This window comes from Quercus lobata, chromosome 9 (assembly GCF_001633185.2).
Source record: "Quercus lobata isolate SW786 chromosome 9, ValleyOak3.0 Primary Assembly, whole genome shotgun sequence".
Lineage (NCBI taxonomy): Eukaryota > Viridiplantae > Streptophyta > Magnoliopsida > Fagales > Fagaceae > Quercus > Quercus lobata.
In genome coordinates this window covers 48,310,931-48,335,053 of record NC_044912.1, presented here as the reverse complement: position 1 = coordinate 48,335,053, position 24,123 = coordinate 48,310,931, and the positions used below count along the sequence as shown (strand labels likewise).

The 24,123-nt window shown below is 38.0% G+C and overlaps 2 protein-coding genes across 2 annotated transcripts; both read left to right on the top strand.

Annotated features, from left to right (window-relative positions):
• The first annotated feature begins 5,730 nt into the window (after positions 1 to 5,730).
• On the top strand, positions 5,731 to 22,803 carry LOC115960239 (G-type lectin S-receptor-like serine/threonine-protein kinase At5g35370). The gene is made up of 2 exons (XM_031079033.1): positions 5,731 to 8,508; positions 22,719 to 22,803. The coding sequence occupies exon 1, from the start codon at positions 5,882 to 5,884 to the stop codon at positions 8,498 to 8,500; it is 2,619 nt and encodes an 872-aa protein (XP_030934893.1). The 5' UTR covers positions 5,731 to 5,881; the 3' UTR covers positions 8,501 to 8,508; positions 22,719 to 22,803.
• Positions 20,107 to 23,034, top strand: LOC115960238 (G-type lectin S-receptor-like serine/threonine-protein kinase At5g35370). The gene has a single exon (XM_031079032.1). It carries the CDS (start codon positions 20,184 to 20,186, stop codon positions 22,818 to 22,820), a length of 2,637 nt encoding a protein of 878 aa, XP_030934892.1. The 5' UTR covers positions 20,107 to 20,183; the 3' UTR covers positions 22,821 to 23,034.
• Positions 23,035 to 24,123: the final 1,089 nt, after the last annotated feature.

Genomic DNA, 24,123 nt, shown 5'->3' with positions numbered 1-24,123 from the left:
AACGTGATAAATGCATGCCAAGATAACATAGTTGTAGTAGAGTTAAAAACTTATATTTGAAATTATAGACATGTATAAGAAGCATTTATTAGTATGAAAAAATTGAAACCGAAGATATCAATGAAATTTGCATAAATTATGGATGTTGAGGTCTATTTTTTAATCGTCTATAGCCAAAGTAAACTGCATTTCAAAATAAAATATGATACTTCCTTGAGCGTGTGTTACTTAATATGGACATGATATTCATAAAAGAGACCTTATATAAATAAGTAAATAATTAAACTTTGATGTAAATTCTCAAATTGAAACAGTGTGCCAAACTTTGATTTAAACTTCTATTATGTAATAAATTTCATGGAATCGACACCATAGATTCGAATCATTATTATCAATAAAAATTGAGAGTAATCATTATATTTTTTAGGAAATTTATGTAAAAAATGTAGTAGTTGTTTGAGGATTAATAATTACAAATAAAATAAAAACCCGTATAAGAAAAAATTATTAGAGACTAAATACTACGTTTCTTGTGAGTAGTGAGTTCTAAACTTCTAGTTAACTCAATTGATAAAATCTTTTGTCATCAAATAAAAAACACAATAGTTTCTATTCTCGTTGTATCTATAAATAAAAGTTTATATAAAAAAATAAATTATAGAAAAGAAAATTACATCTGTTTTGAATTACCATAATTCGATTATAGTTCACAATTAAAATTCTTTTTTTTTTTATAACAACAGTAACAATAGGCTTTCAACAAGGCTTGATGTACCCAGCTCTGATGAACTGGCACTCTAGTTGCAAAATTTGCTAAACCGTAAACAGTGTTCAGTATATGCCTAGGAACAAAAAGGGCTTTACAAGTAAAACCATGCTGTGGTAATTAGTTTCTCACGTTGGCTAGGGTTTTCTCTCTAAGCCGCGCGTAGAATATTGTCCCTAACCTAGTTTAGGGTTTTTATTCCCTTCACGTCTACGGACGGATAGGACAGTGAGTGTAGTCTCAGTTGTAGTATACTATTTATTCTCGTTCCACTGCTAAACGTTATCTTGGCTGGTTTGGAAGTTCTATGGGCTAAGTTTTCTCTCACAGAGGATGAAGAAGGTGGTGCTGATGTGCCGAACCAAGAGGCAATAGGGGGTGCATCATTTGGCCGGGAAGTTTTTCACGAAGAGAGTTTTGAATGTTGAAGCAGTGGCTCGTACATTCAAACCATTGTGGAGACCAGTCGGTGAGTTGAAGATTCACGATTCAGGGGACAACGTGCTGGTTTTTGAGTTTGAAGACATGATGGACCTCGAGAGGGTACTAGAGTATGAGCTATGGTCATATGATAAAAGCTTAATAGCTTTCCAGAGGGTTTTCGATGTAGAATAGATTCCGCACTTGGTGTATAATCAGGTCTGGGTGCAGTTACACAACATCCCATTGAATAATCTGAATCATGAAACTGGTGAAGCTATAGCCCGAGCAATTGGAACAATGATCTAGGTTGTCGATCCGGAGGACGACGGTGTAGGCAATGAGTTCTTGAGAGCTCGTGTAGCAATGGATATATCTAAGCCTCTGCCGTGTGTATCGAAACTGAAGTCAGGTGGTAAACAGATTGGGTTAGTGGGATTAAAATATGAACGCCTTCCTAATTTTTGGTATTGGTGCGGTAGAGTCACTCATGACGAACGGGACTGCGAAGTGTGGTTGAGAGGCCAGGGGAAGTTAAGCAGGGATGATCAACAGTATAGGGAGTGGTTATGGGCGGAACCGGTTCGCCAAAGCAAGAAGACCATGGCTGTAATTTCAAGCAGGAAGCAAAACCAGCCACCTTGGTGGAGGAAAGGCCAACCGGGTCAAGGGAATGAGTCCTCAATTCCACACCGGGATGAGTAGCATTATGGCTCTCATTCAGCGATGGAAGCTAAACACTATATGGACAATTTTGGCATGGTCGGGTTGTGCCTAAGCAAGTGGTAGGTGATTAGGGTGATTCTCAGAGCAGTGCTTTCTCCGGAGAGCAAGTTTTGAAACAAGGAAAGTCGATCCAAGTGGAGAGGTTGGACGAACAGGTTGTTGGGCTATCTCTTCAAGAACATGATACTCCAACTTGCAGAGCTATGCCCACTGATTCTCCACAGCAGTCCCAAGTACAATCAAGGCCAGTTCTTAATCCTATCCAACTCCAAGACTGTACTAACACAGCTACTAAGACAAACTCCCATGCATTAGTCAGAACTTGGAAGAAGTTAGCCCAGGAAATAGGTATTATAGTTCCAAATTCTTCCTCTATGGTTTTTGATAGAAGGCCTAGTATTGATGTAGTAGATATGAGGGAAGGGAAAAAAGTTTGCATGGTTGGTGGTAGTTCCCATGACAAAGAAAATATGAAGGTGATGGCTGGTCCCCAGCACCACCGAGCCCAATGAGTTGCCTTAGCTAGAACTGTCGTGGGCTTGGGAACCCACAGACATAAGAGGAGTTAGTTACGTTGGTATGTAACAAAGGTCCCATGCTGATTTTCTTAATGGAAGCGAAGGTTGAGAAATCAGTTTTAGTCAAAATTGGTAGAAAGATGCAATATAATAATTGTTTTGAGGTTCCTCGCCATAATACCGAGGGTGGTTTAGCTTTATTTTGGGCTGCTGATTCTAATGTAAATGTTCAGTCTTTTTCAGATAATCACATTGATGCCATTATTGACCATGGAGTTGATGACGCTTGACGGTTCACAGGTTTCTATGGAGACTTTAAGATCGTCAACCAGGAAAACTCTTGGTCCATGCTTAGAAGATTAAGTACTCGGTTCACTCTCCCTTGGGTGTGTATTGGTGATTTTAACGAAATCTTGTATGCAGATGAGAAATAGGGTTGGCTAGATAGACCAAAAAGACAAATGCTGGGCTTTCGTGAGGCTTTTGATTTTTGCAGGTTGAAGGACTTGGGCTATACTAGCTATCCATTTACTTGGTGTAACCGACGCCCTGGTAATCAGAATGTGTGGATTCGATTAGATAGAGGGGTAGCTACTGTTGACTGGATTCTGAAATTCCCGTCTTCCAGAATACATCATTTGGACGCTTTCCACTCTAATCAAAAACCTATTCTTCTAAGCCCCTATTAGGTTCTAAAGTTTAGAATTTTATATATTTAGAACTCTAATGTGTATTGTTGGCAAACCATGATCAAAACAATGTGTTTAGAAGTGTTTAAAACTATCTCAAAGTTGTGTGTCAATGTAAAGTTGGAATCGAGTTTAAAGTAGGAAACACTGTGGCTTTCGGCCTGGCTCGATCGATCGAAGCTTAGGCTCGACCGATCGAAGCTCGGGCAGATTGCTTTTCTACAGATTCGTCCAACTCAGCCCTATTTGTTTTAAAACGTTTTTAGGGTTTCTTATTTGTCCTAAGTATAAAAGGCAAACTCTAGCCACGTTTTAGTGTTGCTCATATTTGCGGTTTGTGTAAATCTCTTGTGAGATCTAGAGGAGCTTTCCTTTACATAAACTTAGGGTTTTCAAGGAGGAGATATTTTCTACATCTTGATGATCAATTCAGTTGCTGCCATTAAAATTTAAAGAATACACAAGCAGGTGTGCTTGTAGCTGGTGGGAATCCAAGAAAGAAGGAGTCCGTGGATTCGGAGCTTGCACGTGGTCGTGTCAGTAAATTCTACTGGTTGGTAGTAATAAGAAGTCGAGCGTGGGGACTTGTAAGTCTTATTGTATGAATTTCGGTTCTTTCAAGATAGTGGATTCAAGTTTACCTTGAGGATAGCTAGGTCAAATCCTCCTCAGGTTTTTACCGGTTTGGTTTCCTGGGTGATCATATCTTGTGTTATTTATTTTTCGCTGCTTTGCATGATTTGATCTTGTTATTGTGATAACCTAGACTTGTTTAATTGGACTAAGTAACAACTTGGTTAATTACCTAGGCTAAGTCAATTGTTTAAAGGGTCTAAAAACCAACAAGTGGTATCAGAGCTGGTAGCTCTTTTGTTGTTGATCCTTTGATCACTAAGCTGATCCTTGACCCCTGTTGTCATGGAACACGGACACTCTCTAGTTATTCCTCCTCACTTTGATGGGAATAATTATGCTTACTGGAAAGTAAGGATGAAAGCATTCCTGAAATCCATTGATGAGAGGGTGTGGAACTCCGTTGAATAAAACTTCAAGCTCAGAAAGTGAAAGTAAAAGAAAAAACAAAACTTCAAGCTCAGAAAGTGAAAGTAAAAGAAAAAACAAAACTTCAAGCTCAGAAAGTCATAAACTCACCTAATAGAGAGAAACACGAACGGATCAAGACCCAAAATGTTAACAGAAAATCACGAGTTGGTAACGCTCAAAACCCAGAATCTATGGGTCTCCTTCTTCCTTGGTTTCGTTGCACAATCAAATCCAAGATGATTCTCGATCTAATAAATCAAGTAGGTAGCAATGTAGCATGAAAGGTTTTGAGAGGGTAAGCAAGTGTAAGAGAGGGTGTGTTTTGGGGGAGAGGATTGTTTGATCTGTTTTGTATTTTGATTTTGAAATAAAACATGCTAAAGTAACGGTAGATTGGGAGGTGGGTTACAAAGTAGTAATAGAATGACTACAAGTGGGTAATGTGTCAAAAATGAAACCACAAGTGAGTAAGTTAAATTTGAGGCAAACCACAGGTGGGTAAGTTGTAATTACCCCTTTTTTTATATGTGCTAATCATAATAAATCATATCCATAATTATGAAGTTAGAAAAAAAAGTTTTAGTTAATTCAACTAATTACCCCTTTTTATATGTGCTAATCACAATAAATCATATCAATAATTATGAAGTTAGAAAAAAAAAAGTTTCAGTTAATTCAACTAGTAAAGTGTTTTTTTTTTTTTTTCCTGAGAAACAAGTCTCTTATCTTTTGAATAAAAATTTTAGGGTTCAATTTACGCTTACACCAAAAAGTAATTAATATCTTAGTCCAATAATACATAATGTTTTTGTAAGCCAAGAATGACTACGAAAAAAAATATAAAAGCTTGCTCTGTTTTAGATTTCAAAAGCCTCTTCATATAGGTTAAGATCCTCATCCTATTCAAACACTTCAAAACTGACCACATATCTATTAGAGAGGTCACATGGAACTCATCAGGTGAATAATTTAAAGGCAAGCGACCTTTTATACTAAAGCAAAAAGGAAAAGAAAAGAAAGCAGTGAAAAAAGAAAAAGAAAAAAGAACAAGAAAGGTCACGAAACTAAAGCAATGTAGCTACGGTGCTTGATGAACAGTATAAATACACTGAATGAACAGTACCAAAATACTGTATATAAAAATATCTTGTTGATGAACTCAAATCTTAGATCGTACTCTCATTATCAACTCTCCTGCTATACGCCTGACTGGTTACCTTACCTTACTTTCCCCTTATTATTCTTCAATTTTATTAGTCAAGGCAAAATATTAAAATAGAAAAAGGAATGAAAATAACTCTCATCACAAAACTCCTCTCAAAGTACGACTAGATAAATAAGTGTCGGAGATAGAGTTTGAATAATGTTATTTGAGTGTTTTTAATATGTGCGTAGAAGTAGTAAGTTGAAAAATATGTAAATAGAAAAATGTGTAAAAAAATATGAAATATTATTTAAAATACTCAAGAGTGCGTCCAAAACACACGGCCAAGGTGCCAGAAAAAGTTGTGAACATGTGACTTTCATTCAGTCAATGCATTTATGAAACAAAAAAGTAAGTCTGTGCGTGATAATATGACATAACCATCCAAATGATGGAGGCGAAGACCAAAAACACCCACCTCTTCTACCACCACCACAATCATCACCATCATCATCGTCATTATTCTGCTTGAAACCAACTCCAATTTTTTTCCTACCCTTTTTGCTCTGCATGCATGGGTTGCTTCTCATTCTCATTCTTCTTCTTTATATGCTGCGTTTTCCTTCCAAGTCTTACTTTCTCAGCCTCCATTTCCACGCACTCAATCAGCCCCGACTTCACAGCCTCACACTTCCAATTCACCGACACCAAAGGCGCTTTCTTACGCTCTCAAAATGGTACTTTCGAAGCCACAATTGATGCCAGACCACCCTCCTCAAAATATTACTTCTCTATCGTCTACAGAGCCACCAAACTCATAATCTGGTCAGCCAACCGCAACACACCCATGTCAAGCTCTGACAAGTTGTCACTGACTATCAACGGCCTCATAGTCACAAACCAAATAACTGGTCAACCACTCTGGTCAACCCCGCAATTCAAATCTGATATTTCTGCTATGCAGCTTTCAGAGACAGGAAATCTCGTTTTAGTTGATGGAGGAAACAATACGTTGTGGGAGAGTTTTGCTCATCCGACGGACACTATTGTCATGGGACAGAGAATTCCTGTTGGAAAATCCTTGCAAAGCGTTGTAACAGTCGACGAGGACATGTCGGTGGGTGATTATCGACTTGAAGTTACTGACAGGGATGTGGTGCTGCAATGGAAGAAGATGAATTATTGGGAATTATCCATGGATCCAAAGGTTGTCAGGAACTCTAACAAGTCCGTATCGTTGATGGTGATGAATGATACAGGTTTGTATTTGCTAGCAAGTGATAATTCCGCGGTTGTTCAAGTAGCTTGGAATGGATCATCAAGTTTTAGGAGTGGTAAGTTGGGTCCCGAAGGCAGATTTAACATCGTCAGACCACCTCGGAGCCGGAGGGATAAATGGGGGTTGGAATTTGCAGGACCATTTGAGGATTGTGATCTTCCTCTCCATTGCAAAGAAATTGGATTGTGCAAAAGAAAGCCTCTGGGTGGAATTTGTTCTTGTTTACCAGAATTCAGTTCTCAAAACAATGGTGATTGCATGCCGGTGAATCGTTCGCTTTCTCTGCCTTCAGCTTGTACTGCAGCTAGAAATGGCAGTCAATTGAATTCCTCGATTTCCTATCTAAAATTCGGCCCCGGTATGGACTATTTTGCTATTAATTTCAAAAAACCCGTGAAAATTAATGTAACGTTGTCGGTTTGCCAAGATTTATGCTCTCAAAATTGTTCTTGTTTGGGCTTTTTCCATGAAACTTCTTCTGGTTCTTGTTGTCTTCTTGAAAACCATTTAGGTTCTTTCATTTCGACAGACGACAATAATAAGGACCGCTTGGGTTATATTAAAGTTCTGGTTGGTTCTTCTAACAGAAATCAGAAACAAAAGTTACCAGTCGCTGCTTTGGTACTATTACCTTTAACAGTATTCTTAATACTAGTAGTGTTTGTAATCATTGCAATCCTTTGGTTAAGGAAAAAGCGGCTTTCTAAAACCAAAACTGTAAAACTAGACCGGGGTAACTCGTCATCGTCTGCAGAGCTAGAGATGATCTCTATCCCAGGCTTACCGAGAAGGTTTGCTTATGAAGAGCTTGCAGCTGCTACTGAGAACTTCAGGACTCAGATTGGTAGTGGTGGATTTGGTACTGTATACAGAGGTACTCTGTCAGACAAAACTGTTGTGGCGGTCAAGAAGATTACTAATTTGGGAATCCGAGGGAAAAAAGAATTTTGTACTGAGATTTCAATAATTGGGAACATCCACCATGTCAATTTGGTTAGATTGAAAGGTTTTTGCGCACAAGGGAGGCAGCGCTTCCTTGTTCTCGAGTACATGAACAGAGGTTCGTTGGGCAGTACACTCTTCGGTAATGGTCCTGTTCTGGAATGGCGAGAGAGATTGGAAATAGCCATTGGAACAGCAAGGGGGCTTGCTTACTTGCATAGTGAATGTGAGCACAGAATCATCCACTGCGATGTGAAGCCAGAAAACATTCTCTTGAACGACAATTTACAAGTGAAAATCTCAGATTTTGGGTTGTCGAAGCTGCTTAATCCTGAACAATCTTTTCAATTTACAACAATGAGAGGAACTCGAGGCTATCTTGCACCTGAGTGGATAATGAGTTCCACAATTTCCGACAAGGCTGATGTATATAGTTATGGGTTGGTTTTACTAGAGATTGTGAGGGGAAGAAAAAATTGCTCAATACAAACATGGAGCCACAGCACAAAAACTAGTAGCAGTGAAGGAAATGCCTCATCCTCATCCCCTTCTGTTTCGGAACACAGACTAATATATTTCCCTCTATTTGCGCTAGAAATGCATCAGCAGAGAAGGTACTTGGAACTGGCAGACCCAAGGTTAGAGGGACGAGTGACAAGTGAAGAGGTTGAGAAGCTAGTACGGATTGCCTTGTGTTGTGTGCATGAAGATCCAGCGCTGCGGCCTTCTATGGCTCACGTTGTTGGCATGTTGGAAGGTGGTTTGTCTTTGGGTGAGCCGAGGTCTGAGTCACTAAATTTCTTGCGGTTCTATGGCCAGAGATTCATCGAGGAGTCAAGAATGGAAGGGTTCAATGAGCTGAAGGACTTGGGGTTGTATCCAGATATAAATGCTACTTCTAATAGTGCTGCAGGTGTTTCATATAACCCAATGTCTTACATCTCTTCACAACAGCTTTCTGGCCCCAGGTAGTGCTCAAAGTTTCTGTACTAGTTATTGGGAAATATTGGCTGAATAAGTATGTGTATGTGTTGAGAGTTTTGGCTGCAGGTTTCTGAACCTGCAGACTCTCTATGCTTGAATTGTATCTACCAATATTGCCTGCAATTTCCGTTGCCCAGTTGTAGATATGCAGGTTTTGGTTCTCTTGGCTTAGATAGTAAAATTATTGTTAAATAGCGTGGTAGAAGATTCCACCTTTGTGACTCTTCATGGTTAATCTTATTTGATTTTGATATGAAAAATTGGTATTATCATTAATACCTTGGAGTCCTGGTATAATTTGAACAGTTCCAATTGCATCAACTAGTCCTCCATTTTTAACCAAAGTAGTTAAATAATAAAGATAACAATTAATGCTCTTGCAAACTTTCTTTCTCAAATCAATGCATCAGTTCTTGCTCTCCCTCCATTGGAACTTGTTACAAAAATTTGGTGCCTCAGTGTAATTGTGTAATATATATCAATACAGCACAAAGATGGTATAACTCTTCATGTTTTGCTCAATGTGAATTTCAACCGCAATTTGGCCAATGTGCTTGATATCCTAGAGCATTCTGTTCTATTATTTGAAATGATCAAACTTGGCCAAATTTGCTTTGGCTATAGGTGGTGACTTGCAATTCTTAGCATGTTAAACCAACATCTACCGAACCAAGGTTTTATCTTTACAGACCAAATTAAAAATGAACCAAAATTATTTGGTCAATCAAAAATTAGAAATATACTAAAATTTAGGATTAACAAAGTTAGTATCTTTTACTAAAAAAAAAAAAATGTATCTATTTAGAATTAATGAAAGGAAAGGATTTAGCTCCAATCACCAATAGGAATATGACATTTGTCACTGTTATGTGCAATGCACATGATCACTTAAATTATTTAGGTTAAGTGAGTGATAAAGACAAATATTATCTTCCTATTGGTGTTTGGAGCCGAATTTTGTCCTTAAAATGGCAGAATTTTTCTCACAACTAGTTTGGAGGCAAGTTCCTCCAGCCCACTACATAGCAACTCAATAAATCATCCACGTGTACTTCTAGTTACATGACCTATTTAATATAGTCAAGTGACAAATTTAATTATTTAATTAAAATGTGATTTAATATACATCGATGGTTTTTTAAACCACCACATGTTAAGTTAAAAGAGATTTCTCCAATCCAGTTTGGAGGATAACATTCTCCATAACAAAATATAAACAAAATAAAAGAAATAAAATTTTCTTGATACATTTTAACTCAATCATTTATGATATATCCAAATGAAAATCAACCTTCTTTTAAATCCTGAAAATAATTTATGATTGATTTTGTACTAAATTTCACAACAGTTTCACTTTCTATATACAAAATCAAATATTCCGTTAGAATAGCATCTTCCATTTTGTTGCAACATTTTTGTTAGGATTTGAATATCTAGATTTATATTGGCAAACACATAAATAAAAAACTTGTCTTGTTATAGTCTTTAAAGTCTATGGGAATTTCTAGACAGGTGCTTAAGCTTTTGGTATTCAGTGTGCAAGAACATGAATTCGATTGTTTCAAGGTATTTAGGAATTAACAATTTTGATCGATCAAAGTGTGATTATGCAGATTCAGATTTTCAGCTCGCCAACCCATCAAGTAATTAGGGTTATAGATTTATTTCACTTAGTAAATAAAGGAAACCATAAGATACGTTTTAAGAAGACTTTGGAGCTACTCATTTGAGATCAAAAAGGTTCTATACCTTCTCCTTTCAAAGTCACTACTAGAAATCAATCTACATATAATTTGAATTGATAGATTTAAAGTTCCCGCATACTAGTCATCAAAAGTGCTAGATCTAAACCTTCAAGTGTAATCTTGAAGTCATGAATTGGAGGTCTACGTTAACGTGCATATTCTCAAATACACACACACACACTTATAAGTATTTGTATTTATATAAAGTGTGTTTCGCAGAATAAGTTGGGCCAAAAAACTCTCAGGTTCAACTCTTTCAGTCTTATTGCCATATTAGCACAAAACTTGAGGTTTTGAACATAAGCCAGATTGGCCTTTGCTTAAATGAGCTCAGGAACTTAGGGAGGATGTAATTCGTGGGACAGAGAAAGTTGCCCTATTGGTGTATGCCAAGTTTGCTATTCTGCTAAGTTACTCTCATTCTGCGGTGATACTACATTCTAAGAGTACTCTCCTGACTCTGTTTTTTCTCTACCATACTTTTAACTAAGACTTTTCATTTGAAATGCAAGGTTGTGTGTAGTTTTGTGTGTGTGTGTGTGTATTTTTTTTTTTTTTTTTGTTGGTGAGGTCCTTCCTTTTATACATGAATTTGAATGTGCGTTCTCCCATTTTTACCATTCTTCTTTGATTTCTTGGATTTCACCATAAGCCCCCTAACATCTCCCTATGATTGTGGGTATTCTTTCTCTTTTTGGGCAATTACTACCATGAAAGGGATTTTGGTTCTAACTCTAAATGGAATATACGTTGATTTTTGAATAAGCTTTTGGTTACGACAGAATTAAGTTGGGAGGTTTTTCTAAGCATAAAATGGTGGAAGGCCATTAATTTTGTTTGTCTTTATGCATATGGGTTTCCGTTAGGCATGCACCTTGAAATATATGTTGTTGCTCCTTTAATAAAAGGTGCTTTCCCTGGTGAAAGCATCCCCTAAAGGATTTTGGCAAAAAAGATTAACCCATCTTTTGATGGAGTAATGTATATGAACATTTAAAAAGGCCATATATGCGGATGTATATGCTCAATATTGAGATCTTTATCTAGTTGCATGCAAACAAATTGAAAAATTAATTATTGAGATCTTTTTTTTTGCTTGAATAACGTGATAAGTGCATGCCAAGATAACATGGTTGTAGTAGAGTTAAAAACTTATATTTGAAATTATAGACATGTATAAGAAGCGTTTATAAGTATGAAAAAATTGAAACCAAATATATCAATGAAATTTGCATAAATTATGGATGTTGAGGTCTATTTTTTAACCGTCTATAGCCAAAATAAATTGCATTTCAAAATAAAATATGACACTTCCTTGAGCGTGTGTTACTTAATATATACATGATATTCATAAAAGAGACCATATATAAATAAGTAAATAATTAAACTTTGATGTAAATTCTCAAATTGAAACAGTGTGCCAATCTTTGATTTAAACTTCTATTATGTAATAAATTTCATGGAATCGACACCATAGATTCAAATCATTATTATCAATAAAAATTGAGAGTAATCATTATATTTTTTAGGAAATTTATGTAAAAAATGTAGTAGTTGTCTGAGGACTAATAATTACAAATAAAATAAAAACCCGTATAAGAAAAAATTATTAGAGACTAAATACTACGTTTCTTGTGAGTAGTGAGTTCTAAACTTCTAGTTAACTCAATTGATAAAATCTTTTGTCATCAAATAAAAAACGCAATAGTTTCAATTCTCGTTGTATCTATAAATAAAAGTTTATATAAAAAAATAAATTATAGAAAAGAAAATTACATCTGTTTTGAATTACCATAATTCTATTATAGTTCACAGTGGGACTAAGTGTCCCACATCGGGCAAGTGTGTGTGTGTTTCCTTGTATATAATTCGCTTCGCGCAAGTAACTGCCGCATGCAGTTTTGCTTGTGGCGTGTGAGTTTATCAAAAAAAAAAAAAAAATTCTATTATAGTTCACAATTAATATTCATTTTTTTTTTTTATAACAATAGTAACAATAGGCTTTCAACAAGGCTAGATGTACCTAGCTCTGATGAACTGGTACTCTAGTTGCAAAATTTGCTAAACCGTAAACAGTGTTCAATATATGCCTAGGAACAAAAAGGGCTTTACAAGTAAGACCATGCTGCGGCAATTAGTTTCTCACATTGGCTAGGGTTTTCTCTCTAAGCCGCACGTAGAATATTGTCCCTAACCTAGTTTAGGGTTTTTGTTCCCTTCACATCTATGGACAGATAGGGCGGTAAGTGTAGTCTTAGTTGTAGTATACTGTTTATTCCCGCTCCACTGCTAAACATTATCATGGCTGGTTTGAAAGATCTGTGTGCTAAGTTTTCTCTCACAGAGGATGAAGAAGGTGGTGCTGATGTGCCAAACCAGGAGGCAGTGGGGGTGCATCGTTTGGCCGGGAAGTTTTTCACAAAGAGAGTTTTGAATGTTGAAGTGGTGGCTCGTACATTCAAACCATTGTGGAGACTAGTCGGTGAGTTGAAGATTCGCGATTCAGGGGACAACATGTTGGTTTTTGAGTTTGAAGACGTGATGGACCTCGAGAGGGTACTAGAGTATGAGCCGTGGTTGTATGATAAAAGCTTAATAGCTTTCCAGAGGGTTTTCGATGTAGAACAGATTCCGCACTTGGTGTATAATCAGGTGACATTCTGGGTGTAGTTACACAACATCCCATTGAATAATCTGAATCATGAAACTGGTGAAGCTATAGCTCGAGCAATTGGAACGGTGATCCACGTTGCTAATCCGGAGGACGACGGCGCAGGTGGTGAGTTCTTGAGAGCTCGTGTAGTAATGAATATATCTAAGCCTCTACCACGTGTATCGAAACTGAAGTCAGGTGGTAAACAGATTGGGTTGGTGGAATTAAAATATGAACGCCTTCCTAATTTTTGTTATTGGTGCGATAGAGTCACTCATGGCGAACGGGACTGCGAAGTGTGGTTGAGAGGTTAGGGGAAGTTAAGTAGGGATGATCAACAGTATGGGGAGTGGTTGCGGGCGAAATCGGTTCGCCAAAGTAAGAAGACCGTGGCTGTAATTTCAGGCAGGAAGCAAAACCAGCCACCTTGGTGGAGGAAAGGCCAACCGAGTCAAGGGAATGAGTCCTCAATTCCATGCTGGGATGAGGAGAATTATGGCTCTCATTCGGCAATGGAAGATGAACACTATATGGACAATTTTGGCATGGTCGGGTTGGCGCCTAAGCAAGTGGTTGGTGATCAAGGTGATGCTCAAAGTAGTGGTTTCTCCGGAGAGCAAGTTTTGAAACAAGGAAAGTCGATCCAAGTGGAGAGGTTGGACGAACAGGTAGTTGGGCTATCTCTTCAGGAACATGATACTCCAACTTGCAGAGCTATGCCCATTGATTCTCCACCGCAGTCCCAAGTACAATCAAGGCCAGTTCTTAATCCTATCCCACTCCAAGAATGTACTAACATAGCTACTAAGACAAACTCCCATGCATCAGTCAGAACTTGGAAGAAGTTAGCCCGCGAAACAGGTATTACAGTTCCAAACTCTTCCTCTATGGTTGTTGATAGAAGACCTAGTATTGATGTAGTAGATATGAGGGAAGGGAAAAAAGTTTGCATGGTTGGTGGTAGTTCCCATGACAAAGAAAATATGAAGGTGGTGGCTGGTCCCTAGCACCACCGAGCCCAATAAGTTGCCTTAGCTGGAACTGTCGTGGGCTTGGGAACCCACAGACAGAAGAGGAGTTAGTTACATTGGTACGTAACAAAGGTCCAATGTTGATTTTCTTAATGGAAACGAAGGTTGAGAAATCAGTTTTAGTTAGAATTGGTAGAAAGATGCAATATAATAATTGTTTTGAGGTTCCTCGCCACAATATTGGGGGTAGTTTAGCTTTATTTTGGGTTGCTGATTCTAATGTAGATGTTCAGTCTTTTCAGATAATCACATTGATGCCATTATTGACCATGGAGTTGATGACGCTTGGTGGTTCACAAGTTTTTATGGAGATCCTGAGACCATCAGCTGGGAAAACTCCTAGTCCATGCTCAGAAGATTGAGTACTCGGTTCACTCTCCCTTGGGTGTGTATTGGTGATTTTAATGAAATATTGTATGCAGATGAGAAACAGGGTTGGCTGGATAGACCAGAAAGACAAATGCTGGGCTTTCGTGAGGCTCTTGATTTTTGCAGGTTGAAGGACTTGGGCTATACTGGCTATCCATTTACTTGGTGTAACCGATGCCCTAGTAATCAGAATGTGTGGATTCGATTAGATAGAGGGGTAGCTACTATTGACTGGATTTTGAAATTCCCGTCTTCTAGAATACATCATCTGGATGCTTTCCACTCTGATCACAAACCTATTCTTCTAAGCCCCGACATAGAAGCTAATAGGTTTTATAAAAAGGGGCGCCCATTTCGGTTTGAAGCCATGTGGTTGAAGGATAGATCATGTGAAGAGGTCATCCGTGTCTCTTGGGGAGTTGAAATGACACAACCCACGGCTTGGGGATTCAATAGCAAAGTTTTGGCTTGTCAGTCAAATCTCAGAGAGTGGAACAAAAAAACCTTTGGCCATGTGAGAAATTCTTTGAAGCAAAAATTAGCAGAGTTGAAATCTAAAGAGGAAAGTGGGGGATACAGAAATAATCCTTTGAGAATCCAGGGGTTAAGAGATGAGATTCAGAAGTTATAGGCCAGGGAAGAATGTATGTGGAAGCAAAGATCCAGAAACAAATGGCTTAAAGAAGGGGACCGGAACACAAGCTACTTCCATTGTAGAGCTAATTAAAGAAACCGAAGAAATTTGATTACAGGCCTAGAAGATGACAATGGCACCTGGATTGAGGATGAGGCCGGTATGGGGAAAGTGGTGGAGGGGTATTTTGAGTAAATTTTCACTAGCTCAAAGCCGAGTGGTTTTGATCATATTTTGAGTGGCATTCAAAGTATTGGTGAGGTAGACTTGATTAAGCAGTTGGAAGGAGATTTCCAAGCATGTGAGGTTAAAGAAGCTCTCAACCAAATGGCCCCTCTCACTGCTCCAGGCTCGGATGGTATGTACCCTATTTTCTATAAGTCTTTCTGGCATATTATAGGGGAAGATGTGTCTGCTGTTGCTCTTCATGCACTGAACTCAGGTATTGTCCCAGATTCCATAAATACTACCCTCATCACCCTCATACCAAAAATCAAAAATCCTAGGAAAGTTTCTGACTTCAGACCCATAAGTTTATGTAATGTTTTTTATAAACTTTTTGCTAAAGTTGTGGCTAACCGGTTGAAAAAGTTTCTAGCTAATGCTGTTCTAAATTCTCAGAGTGCATTCCTTTCAGGTAGATTGATCTTAGATAATATACTAGTGGCTCTTATTTGAAGAGAAAAACACAAGGCAAAATGGGGTATGTGGCTCTTAAGTTGGATATGAGCAAAGCTTACGACAGGGTGGTGTGAGATTTTTTGGAGGTACTTATGCAGCATTTGGGGCTTGGTGAGAAAATGAGGAAACTTATTATGTCATGCCTGAGGTTTGTGTCTTATTCTATCCTCCTAAATGGTCAGCCTGTGGGCTGTATCAAGCCCTCTAGGGGGCTGCGCCAGGGTGATCCGCTATCACCATACCTGTTTCTCTTGTGTGCAATGGAGTTACAAGGCTTAGTGCAAAAAGCTGAGATGGAGGGGAGTTTAAAGGGTGTAGCAATCTGTAGACAGGGCCCTCGAGTATCACACTTATTCTTTGTAGATGATAGTGTCCTCTTTTGTCGTGCCGCTAAAGATGAATGCCAAAGGGTTTTGGATATTTTGGCTGTCTAAGAAAGGGGAACGGGTCAAAAAATTAATAGAGAGAAGACTAATATCTTCTTCAGCTCAAATACCAGTCACTAAACCCAAACTCGCATCCAGCAGTTATTGGGAATCTCGGTGATCAAAAAATATGAAAAATATTTGGGCTTGCCTGCACTAGTGGGGAGGCTAAAAAAGAGAAGCTTTATTTATATAAAAGAGAGGGTATTGAAGAAACTACAGGGGTGGAAAGAAAAACTTCTATCTATTGCGGGCAGGGAGGTTCTTATAAAAGCTGTTATTCAAGTCATTCCAACCTACACTATGAGCTGCTTCAAGCTTCCAAGAGGGCTAATAAAAGAACTAGAAGTCCTTATAAGAAAATTTTGGTGGGGCTACACTGAAGATTCAAGGAAAGTTCATTAGGTAAGTTGGGAAAGGTTGTGTGAAGCTAAATAAGTGGGTGGCATGGGTTTCAAAGAAATTGAGAAATTTAATGATGCCCTACTCGCCAAACAAGTTTGGAGGATTTTGCATAATTCGGACTCATTGTGCTTTCGAGTCTTTAAAGCCCGTTTCTTCCCTAATTGCTCTATTCTAGATGCAAAAGAATCCAATTCCGGATCCTATGCATGGAAGAGTATCCTTGGTGCTAGAGATGTGATAAAAAAGGGTATGGTTTGATGCATTGGGAATGATCAAACAGCTCAGATTAAGGAGGATAAGTGGTTGCCGGTGAAACCTAGTAGAGTAGTCCTTTCCCCCCTCCCTTATATGGTGGCTGAATCAAAGGTTAGCTCTCTTATTAATCATGAGTTGAGTGTGTGGAAATCTGAGGAGGTGAACTGTGTTTTTCTACCCTATGAAGCTTCTATGATCCTGGCCATCCCACTAAGCCGGAGACAACCCCCTGATTGTGTCTCTTAGTCATGCACCCCATCCGGAAATTTCAGTACCAGTAGCACTTACAAACTGCTGGCTACATCGGCTTCATCAGAGCGTGCTAGGTCAAGCAACCAGTCTAGTTAAAGTGGTTTTTGGAAAAGGTTATGGAAGATGTAGGTGCCCAACAAAATCAAACACTTTGTTTGGAGGGTGTATAACAATGCCCTTCCCACAAAATGTAATTTGAAGCGAAAGCATATAGCTGATTCTGATGTTTGCGAGCTGTGCAATGATGCTCCGGAAGATGCTCTCCATGCTCTTTGTTTTTGTAGTCAAGTTGCTCCTGTGTGGCTGACCCACCATTGGTTCCAATCCATGATTTCCCCCCCTCCCCTGAGTTTTAGAGATTTACTTAACAAGTTTATGCAGGTTGATGATGAGTTCAGACCAGAGATGTTCACAATAATCTCTTGGAGCCTATGGAATAGACGGAATGCCCTCCATTTTGGACGTGAAGCTCTTCCTATTGCAAAAGTCAGTTCTGCCGCTTGCACTCTGCTCCATAATTTCATCAACAGTCAAATACTAGATGCTCCACCCGTTCGGCCTATTGTGCAACACCAGTGGCGTCCTCTAGAACAAGACTTAGTGAAGGTGAACTTTGATGCTGCCCTTTTCAAACACAAGAACTCAGCTGGAATTGGTGCTATTGTGAGAGATTGGTGAGGCATGAACCTGGGTGCTCTGTCCATGCTGGTTTCGCTTTCTTCAACAACTGCGAAAATGGAAGCTCTTGCTTGTCTCGGAGCTGTTCAATTTGCCGCAGATCTTGGTCTTCAACGCGTGATATTTAAAGGTGATTCGACCACTATAATCTTTGCAGTTTCCCAAGGATCTTCAATGTTGGCATCGTTTGGTAATATCATAGATGATGTAAGGCACTTGCTGCCCAGTTTTTCTGTTGTTAGTTTTAATCATGTTCACTGCTCGGGCAATGTAGTTGCAGATGCGCTTGAAAAAAAAGTCTCTTCCATGGGTGGCTGTCACATTTGGATGGACACTTTGCCTTTAGATATTGCCGAGCTAGTCAGTTTTGATGTTCATTAACATTCTGCTTCAATAAAGTCCCAGACTTGGAATCTAGTTTCTCAAAAAAAAAAAAAAAGTAAGACCATGCTGCTGCAGGTTTAGAACATCAGTCACCAACTCACCATATTCAATTCCGTAGCAACAATAACATTTGAGATTATTATGGCAATGTCCACAAAATGTTTTCTCCCATTTTTGACATTGACGACCACAATGAAGTGAGTAGAAGCACATTTCGCTCGATGATTTACTACTCAAAAGATGGGAAGGCAAGTGTTTCAGTCAGATAATTCCAAGCAAGGAGAAAGTATATCATTTTTTGGTAATACCAACTCAGCATCTGTTTTGGTATTTCCTACTCAATAAATGAGTGACACCTTTTTCAAAAAAGCACATCAGACTGTTCCAATAAATGATTAATTTATCTTCCCGATAGTATAGAAGATTGTGATTAATTTATTAGAGTTTTCTGATGTGTTTTTTGAAACAAGTGTTACTCATTTATTGGGTAGGAAATACCAAAACAGATGCTGAGTTGGTATTACCGAAATATGGTATACTTTCTCCCAAGCAAAACATCCATCAACATTCATTTGCAGATTTATCTCATGTGTGCAGATTTTAAATTTAGTTTTTTTTTTTTTTTTTTTTTTTAAAAAAAATGTGGGCAGTATAGTTGCATTTGATGTGCCATAGAAAATAATTTTTTATTGTTCCGTTTGACGTATTAGTTTTTTTCCTTCCAAGAGATAATAATAAAGACTAAATTGACACAACACTAAAAATGTTAAAGATCAAATTGACATAATTAAAAAGTTAGGGACTAAATTGAAATTTAGTGTAAAGGGTAGAGACTAACTTTATAATTTACCCTAATTTAAAATTAACCTATTTAATTAGCATAAAGTAATGTAACATCAATTATAAAAAACTTAAAAAGAACATTGACAATTTAAACTATATATCTTGTTGATGAACTCAAATCTTAGATCGTACTCTCATTATCAACTCTCCTGTAATAAGCCTAACTGGTTACCTTACCTTACTTGCCCCTTATTATTCTTCAATTTTATTAGTCAAGGCAAAATATTAAAACAGAAAAAAGAGAAAATAACTCTCAGTCCAGAGGCAGAGCTACGTTTTACAATGGAGGAGAAAATGCTCAAAAATTTATTATAGTTGCTAAAAAATAGGTTATACAAAATTGTTGTAAAAGCTGGCCCCTCCAAATGAAACTAACTGGGCCCCATGCATCCTTAAGTGCTTGTTTCATTCATATTTACTTAATTACTTAGACTTTTTTTTAATCTTTCCTCCATCTCTCCTCCCCCAACACATCAACAAACTCACAACTTTTATAAGTTTTACAATTTTACTCACTTTTACTATTAGCTTCTCTTTTTAATATGTATTTTCCAATGTTCTACTTTCCAGTTCCTTCCAAAAGAACTCATCACTTAGTGCAAATGTTCTCATAGTCTTACATTAACTCTCTTCAATCTCTTTACAAAAATCCATTAGAGCATTGATGAGTGGGTCATATATATATAAATAGACACATATATATTTTTTGTAAATCAATATGATTATTTAGTTTTGACCGTCCTCAAAAGATAAATTTCTAGCTCAGCATTTACTCTCACCACAAAACTCTAACCCAAAGTAAGACCAGTAAAACAAAAATTCTAGTGTCAGAAAAAACCACAGTTGTGCACCTGTGACTTCCATTTAGCCAATGCATTTATGACACAAAAAAGTAAGTCTCTGCGTGATAATGAGGGCGTTTGGATTCAACTTAATCCTACGTCTACGTTTTGCAACACGTTTTCAGTCCTTTTTTTTTTTTTTCTGTGCATGAATAGTGATTTTACTGTTTAGGAGACAATTTTTACTGTTCACGCACTGTTCTGTCACTGTTTATCGCTGTAGCAGCACTGTTCATACATTAAAAAAAATATTAAAAATGGGTCCCACGACACTATTTATACATTTAAAAATTATTTTACTACAATGTTTTCAGTTTCAGCAACAATAAATTCAATCCAAACAGACGCGTTGAAGGCGAAGACCCAAAACACCCACCTCTTCTACCTCCACCACAATCATCATCATCATCATCATCATTCTGCTTGAAACCAACTCCAAATTTTTTTTTTTTCTACCCTTTTTGCTCTGCATGCATGGGTTGCTTCTCATTCTCATTCTTCTTCTTTATATGCTGCGTTTTCCTTCCAAGTCTTACTTTCTCAGCCTCCATTTCCACGCACTCAATCAGCCCCGATTTCACCGCCTCACACTTCCAATTCAAAGACACCAGAGGCGCTTTCTTACGCTCTCAAAATGGTACTTTCAAAGCCACAATTGATGCCGCCAGACCACCCTCCTCAAAATATTACTTCTCTATCGTCCACAATGACACCAACCTCATAATCTGGTCAGCCAACCGCAACACACCCATGTCAAGCTCCGATAAGTTGTCACTGACTGCCAACGGCCTCAGGGTCACAAACCAAACTGGTCAACCACTCTGGTCAACCCCGCAATTCAATTCTGATATTTCTGCTATGCAGCTTTCAGAGACAGGAAATCTCGTTTTAGTTGATGCAGGAAACAATACGTTGTGGGAGAGTTTTGCTCATCCGACGGACACTATTGTCATGGGACAGAGAATTCCTACTGGAAAATCATTGCAAAGCGCTGTGACAGACGAGGACATGTCGGTGGGTGATTATCGACTTGAAGTTACTGACAGGGATGTGGTGCTGCAATGGAATAAGATGAATTATTGGGAATTGTCCATGGATCCAAAGGCTGACAGGAACTCTAACAAGCCCGTATCGTTGATGGCGATGAATGGTACAGGTTTGTATTTGCTAGCAAGTGATAATTCCACGGTTGTTCAAGTAACTTTTTTGAATGGGTCATCAAGTTTTAGGAGTGGTAAGTTGGATCCCGATGGCAGATTTATCATCTTCAGACCACGTCGGACTCGGAGCGATAAATTGGAGGTGGAATTTGATGGACCATCTGAGGATTGTGATCTTCCTCTCAATTGCAAAGAAATTGGATTGTGCAGAAGAAAGCCTCTGCGTGGAATTTGTTCTTGTTTACCAGAATTCAGTCAACAAAACAATGGTGATTGCATGCCGGTGAATCGTTCGCTTGCTCTGCCTTCAGCTTGTACTGCAGCTAGAAATGGCAGTCAATTGAATTCCTCTATTTCCTATCTAAAATTCGGCCCTGGTATGGACTATTTTGCTAATAATTTCAAGGGACCCGTGAAAAATAATGTAACGTTGTCGGTTTGCCAAGATTTATGCTCTCAAAATTGTTCCTGTTTGGGCTTTTTCCATGAAATTTCTTCTGGTTCTTGTTATCTTCTTGCAAACCATTTAGGTTCTTTCATTTTGGCAGACCACAATAAGGACCGTTTGGGTTATATTAAAGTTTTGGTTGGTTCTTCTAATGGAAACTCGATCGGATCTAACATAAATCAGAAACAAAACTTACCAGTCGCTGCTTTGGTACTATTACCTTTAACAGGATTCTTAATGCTAGTAGTGTTTGTAATCATTGCAATCCTTTGGTTAAGGAAAAAGCGGCTTTCTAAAACCACAACTGTAAAACTAGACCAGAGTAACTCGTCATCGTCTGCAGAGCTAGAGATGTTCTCTATCCCAGGCTTACCGAGAAGGTTTGCTTATGAAGAGCTAGCAGCTGCTACTGAGAACTTCAAGACTCAGATTGGTAGTGGTGGATTTGGTACTGTATACAGAGGTTCTCTGTCAGACAAAACTGTTGTGGCGGTCAAGAAGATTACTAGTTTGGGAATCCAAGGGAAAAAAGAATTTTGTACTGAGGTTTCAATAATTGGGAACATCCACCATGTCAATTTGGTTAGATTGAAAGGTTTTTGCACACAAGGGAGGCAGCGCTTTCTTGTTCTCGAGTATATGAACAGAGGTTCGTTGGGCAGTACACTCTTCGGTAATGGTCCTGTTCTGGAATGGCAAGAGAGATTGGAAATAGCCATTGGAACAGCAAGGGGGCTTGCTTACTTGCATAGTGGATGTGAGCACAGAATCATCCACTGCGATGTGAAGCCAGAAAACATTCTCTTGAACGAAAATTTACAAGTGAAAATCTCAGATTTTGGGCTGTCGAAGCTGCTAAATCCTGAACAATCTTTTCTATTTACAACAATGAGAGGAACTCGAGGCTATCTTGCACCTGAGTGGATAATGAGTTCCACAATTTCCGACAAGGCTGATGTATATAGTTATGGGTTGGTTTTACTAGAGATTGTGAGGGGAAGAAAAAATTGCTCAATACAAACATGGAGCCATAGCACAAAAACTTGTAGCAGTGAAGGAAATGCCCCATCCTTACCCCCTCCTGTTTCGGAACACAGACTAATATATTTCCCTCTATTTGCGCTAGAAATGCATCAGCAGAGAAGGTACTTGGAACTGGCAGACCCAAGGTTAGAGGGACGAGTGACAAGTGAAGAGGTTGAGAAGCTAGTGCGGATTGCCTTGTGTTGTATGCATGAAGATCCAGCGCTGCGGCCTTCTATGGCTCACGTTGTTGGCATGTTGGAAGGTGGGTTGTCTTTGGGTGAGCCGAGGTCCGAGTCACTAAATTTCTTGCAGTTCTATGGCCAAAGATTCGTCGAGATGTCAAGAATGGAAGGGTCCAATGAGCTGATGGACTTGGGGTTGTATCCAGATATAAATGCTACTTCTAATAGTGCTGCAGGTGTTTCATATAACCCAATGTCTTACATCTCTTCACAACAGCTTTCTGGCCCCAGGTAGTGCTCAAAGTTTCTGTACTTGTTATTAGGAAATACTTGTCACGAACCCGTGCGTTACGTGTGATAATTTTTTTTTTTGCAAGTAGTCTAATACAAAGTAATATAACAATCCATACTACAAGAAAACACTGTTCACCCAAATGTATATGCTACTGAATTTGATCTTTATTTGCATTAAAGGAGCTGTTATGATGGAGGTAATGATCCTTTTAATTCTAATAATTGTTTCCATAAATTTTATATTTCAATTTATAAAATGGAGGTAAGTCAATTGTTCAAAAAAATGCTGGAATAAGTCTTGTGGCATTTCTTCAATGGTAGGTAGCTTATTTGATTGCCTTTGTGGACTCGGCGAGCCCTTCTTGCTATATTGGATGTCAATGCCTTTCTGTGTTTAGGTCTCTTGGTTTGCCAAACTCTGTTGTGCTGATTCTTGTATGTTCTTCTTCGTTCTCAATGTATGTATCTTTTTGTCTTGCTATTCTGCAGTTATGACAATTTCTAAGTACTTTTATCTCATTGGAAAATACCTAAACTTAAGGTCATGAATTGTTACCACCCATATGCCTTTTGGATCTTTGGTCAATATTTTGAGTCTTCTGTTTTTTCGAGGCAATCTATTAAGATTAACATTTGCATGCTTCAAACATTAGCTTCCTTTTATCTTCAATAGATAGGGTTTCAAAGGCCATACTCTCTTGTATCTCTAGATATCAATATTCTTTTCCTAAAGTTTAGAGGTTTCATTTTTGAATAAAGATACGAGTTAAAAAAATTTGTTGGAGTGATGTAAGGTTGAGATCAAGTTTCTCTTTGGTTTTCTCAACAATATCCTATTGATTTTTTTTTTCCTTATTGTTTCTAAAAAAATTTATATTGAATATTGATAACCTTTTTAATTTATGATTATGTCTTATTATTTATATCCCATTTACTGTTGTTTATGTCTTATGTCTTATATCTTTAGACTTTCACAATTTTTGGTAATGCTTAACTGTACTTTCTTTAAAAAATATTGCATTTGCATCTAAGAGAAATGCACATATGATTAAGTGGTTATAATAATATTTAACTTGAATGGAAGGTCATTAAAAAAAACTTTAGTAAATTTTTTCATTCCTTCTTTTTTATCAAGCAAATGCAGCTTCTAAAGTTTGGATTACACCAGAAATATCGATGTTATAATCAGTTTTTGTTTCTTCTCTCCTTCAATATCTTTGCTGTAATACTAATGTTAGTTTCATTTATTTCATCATAAACGTTTATGTTATAGTCAGTTTCTATTTCTTCTCTCCTGTGATACT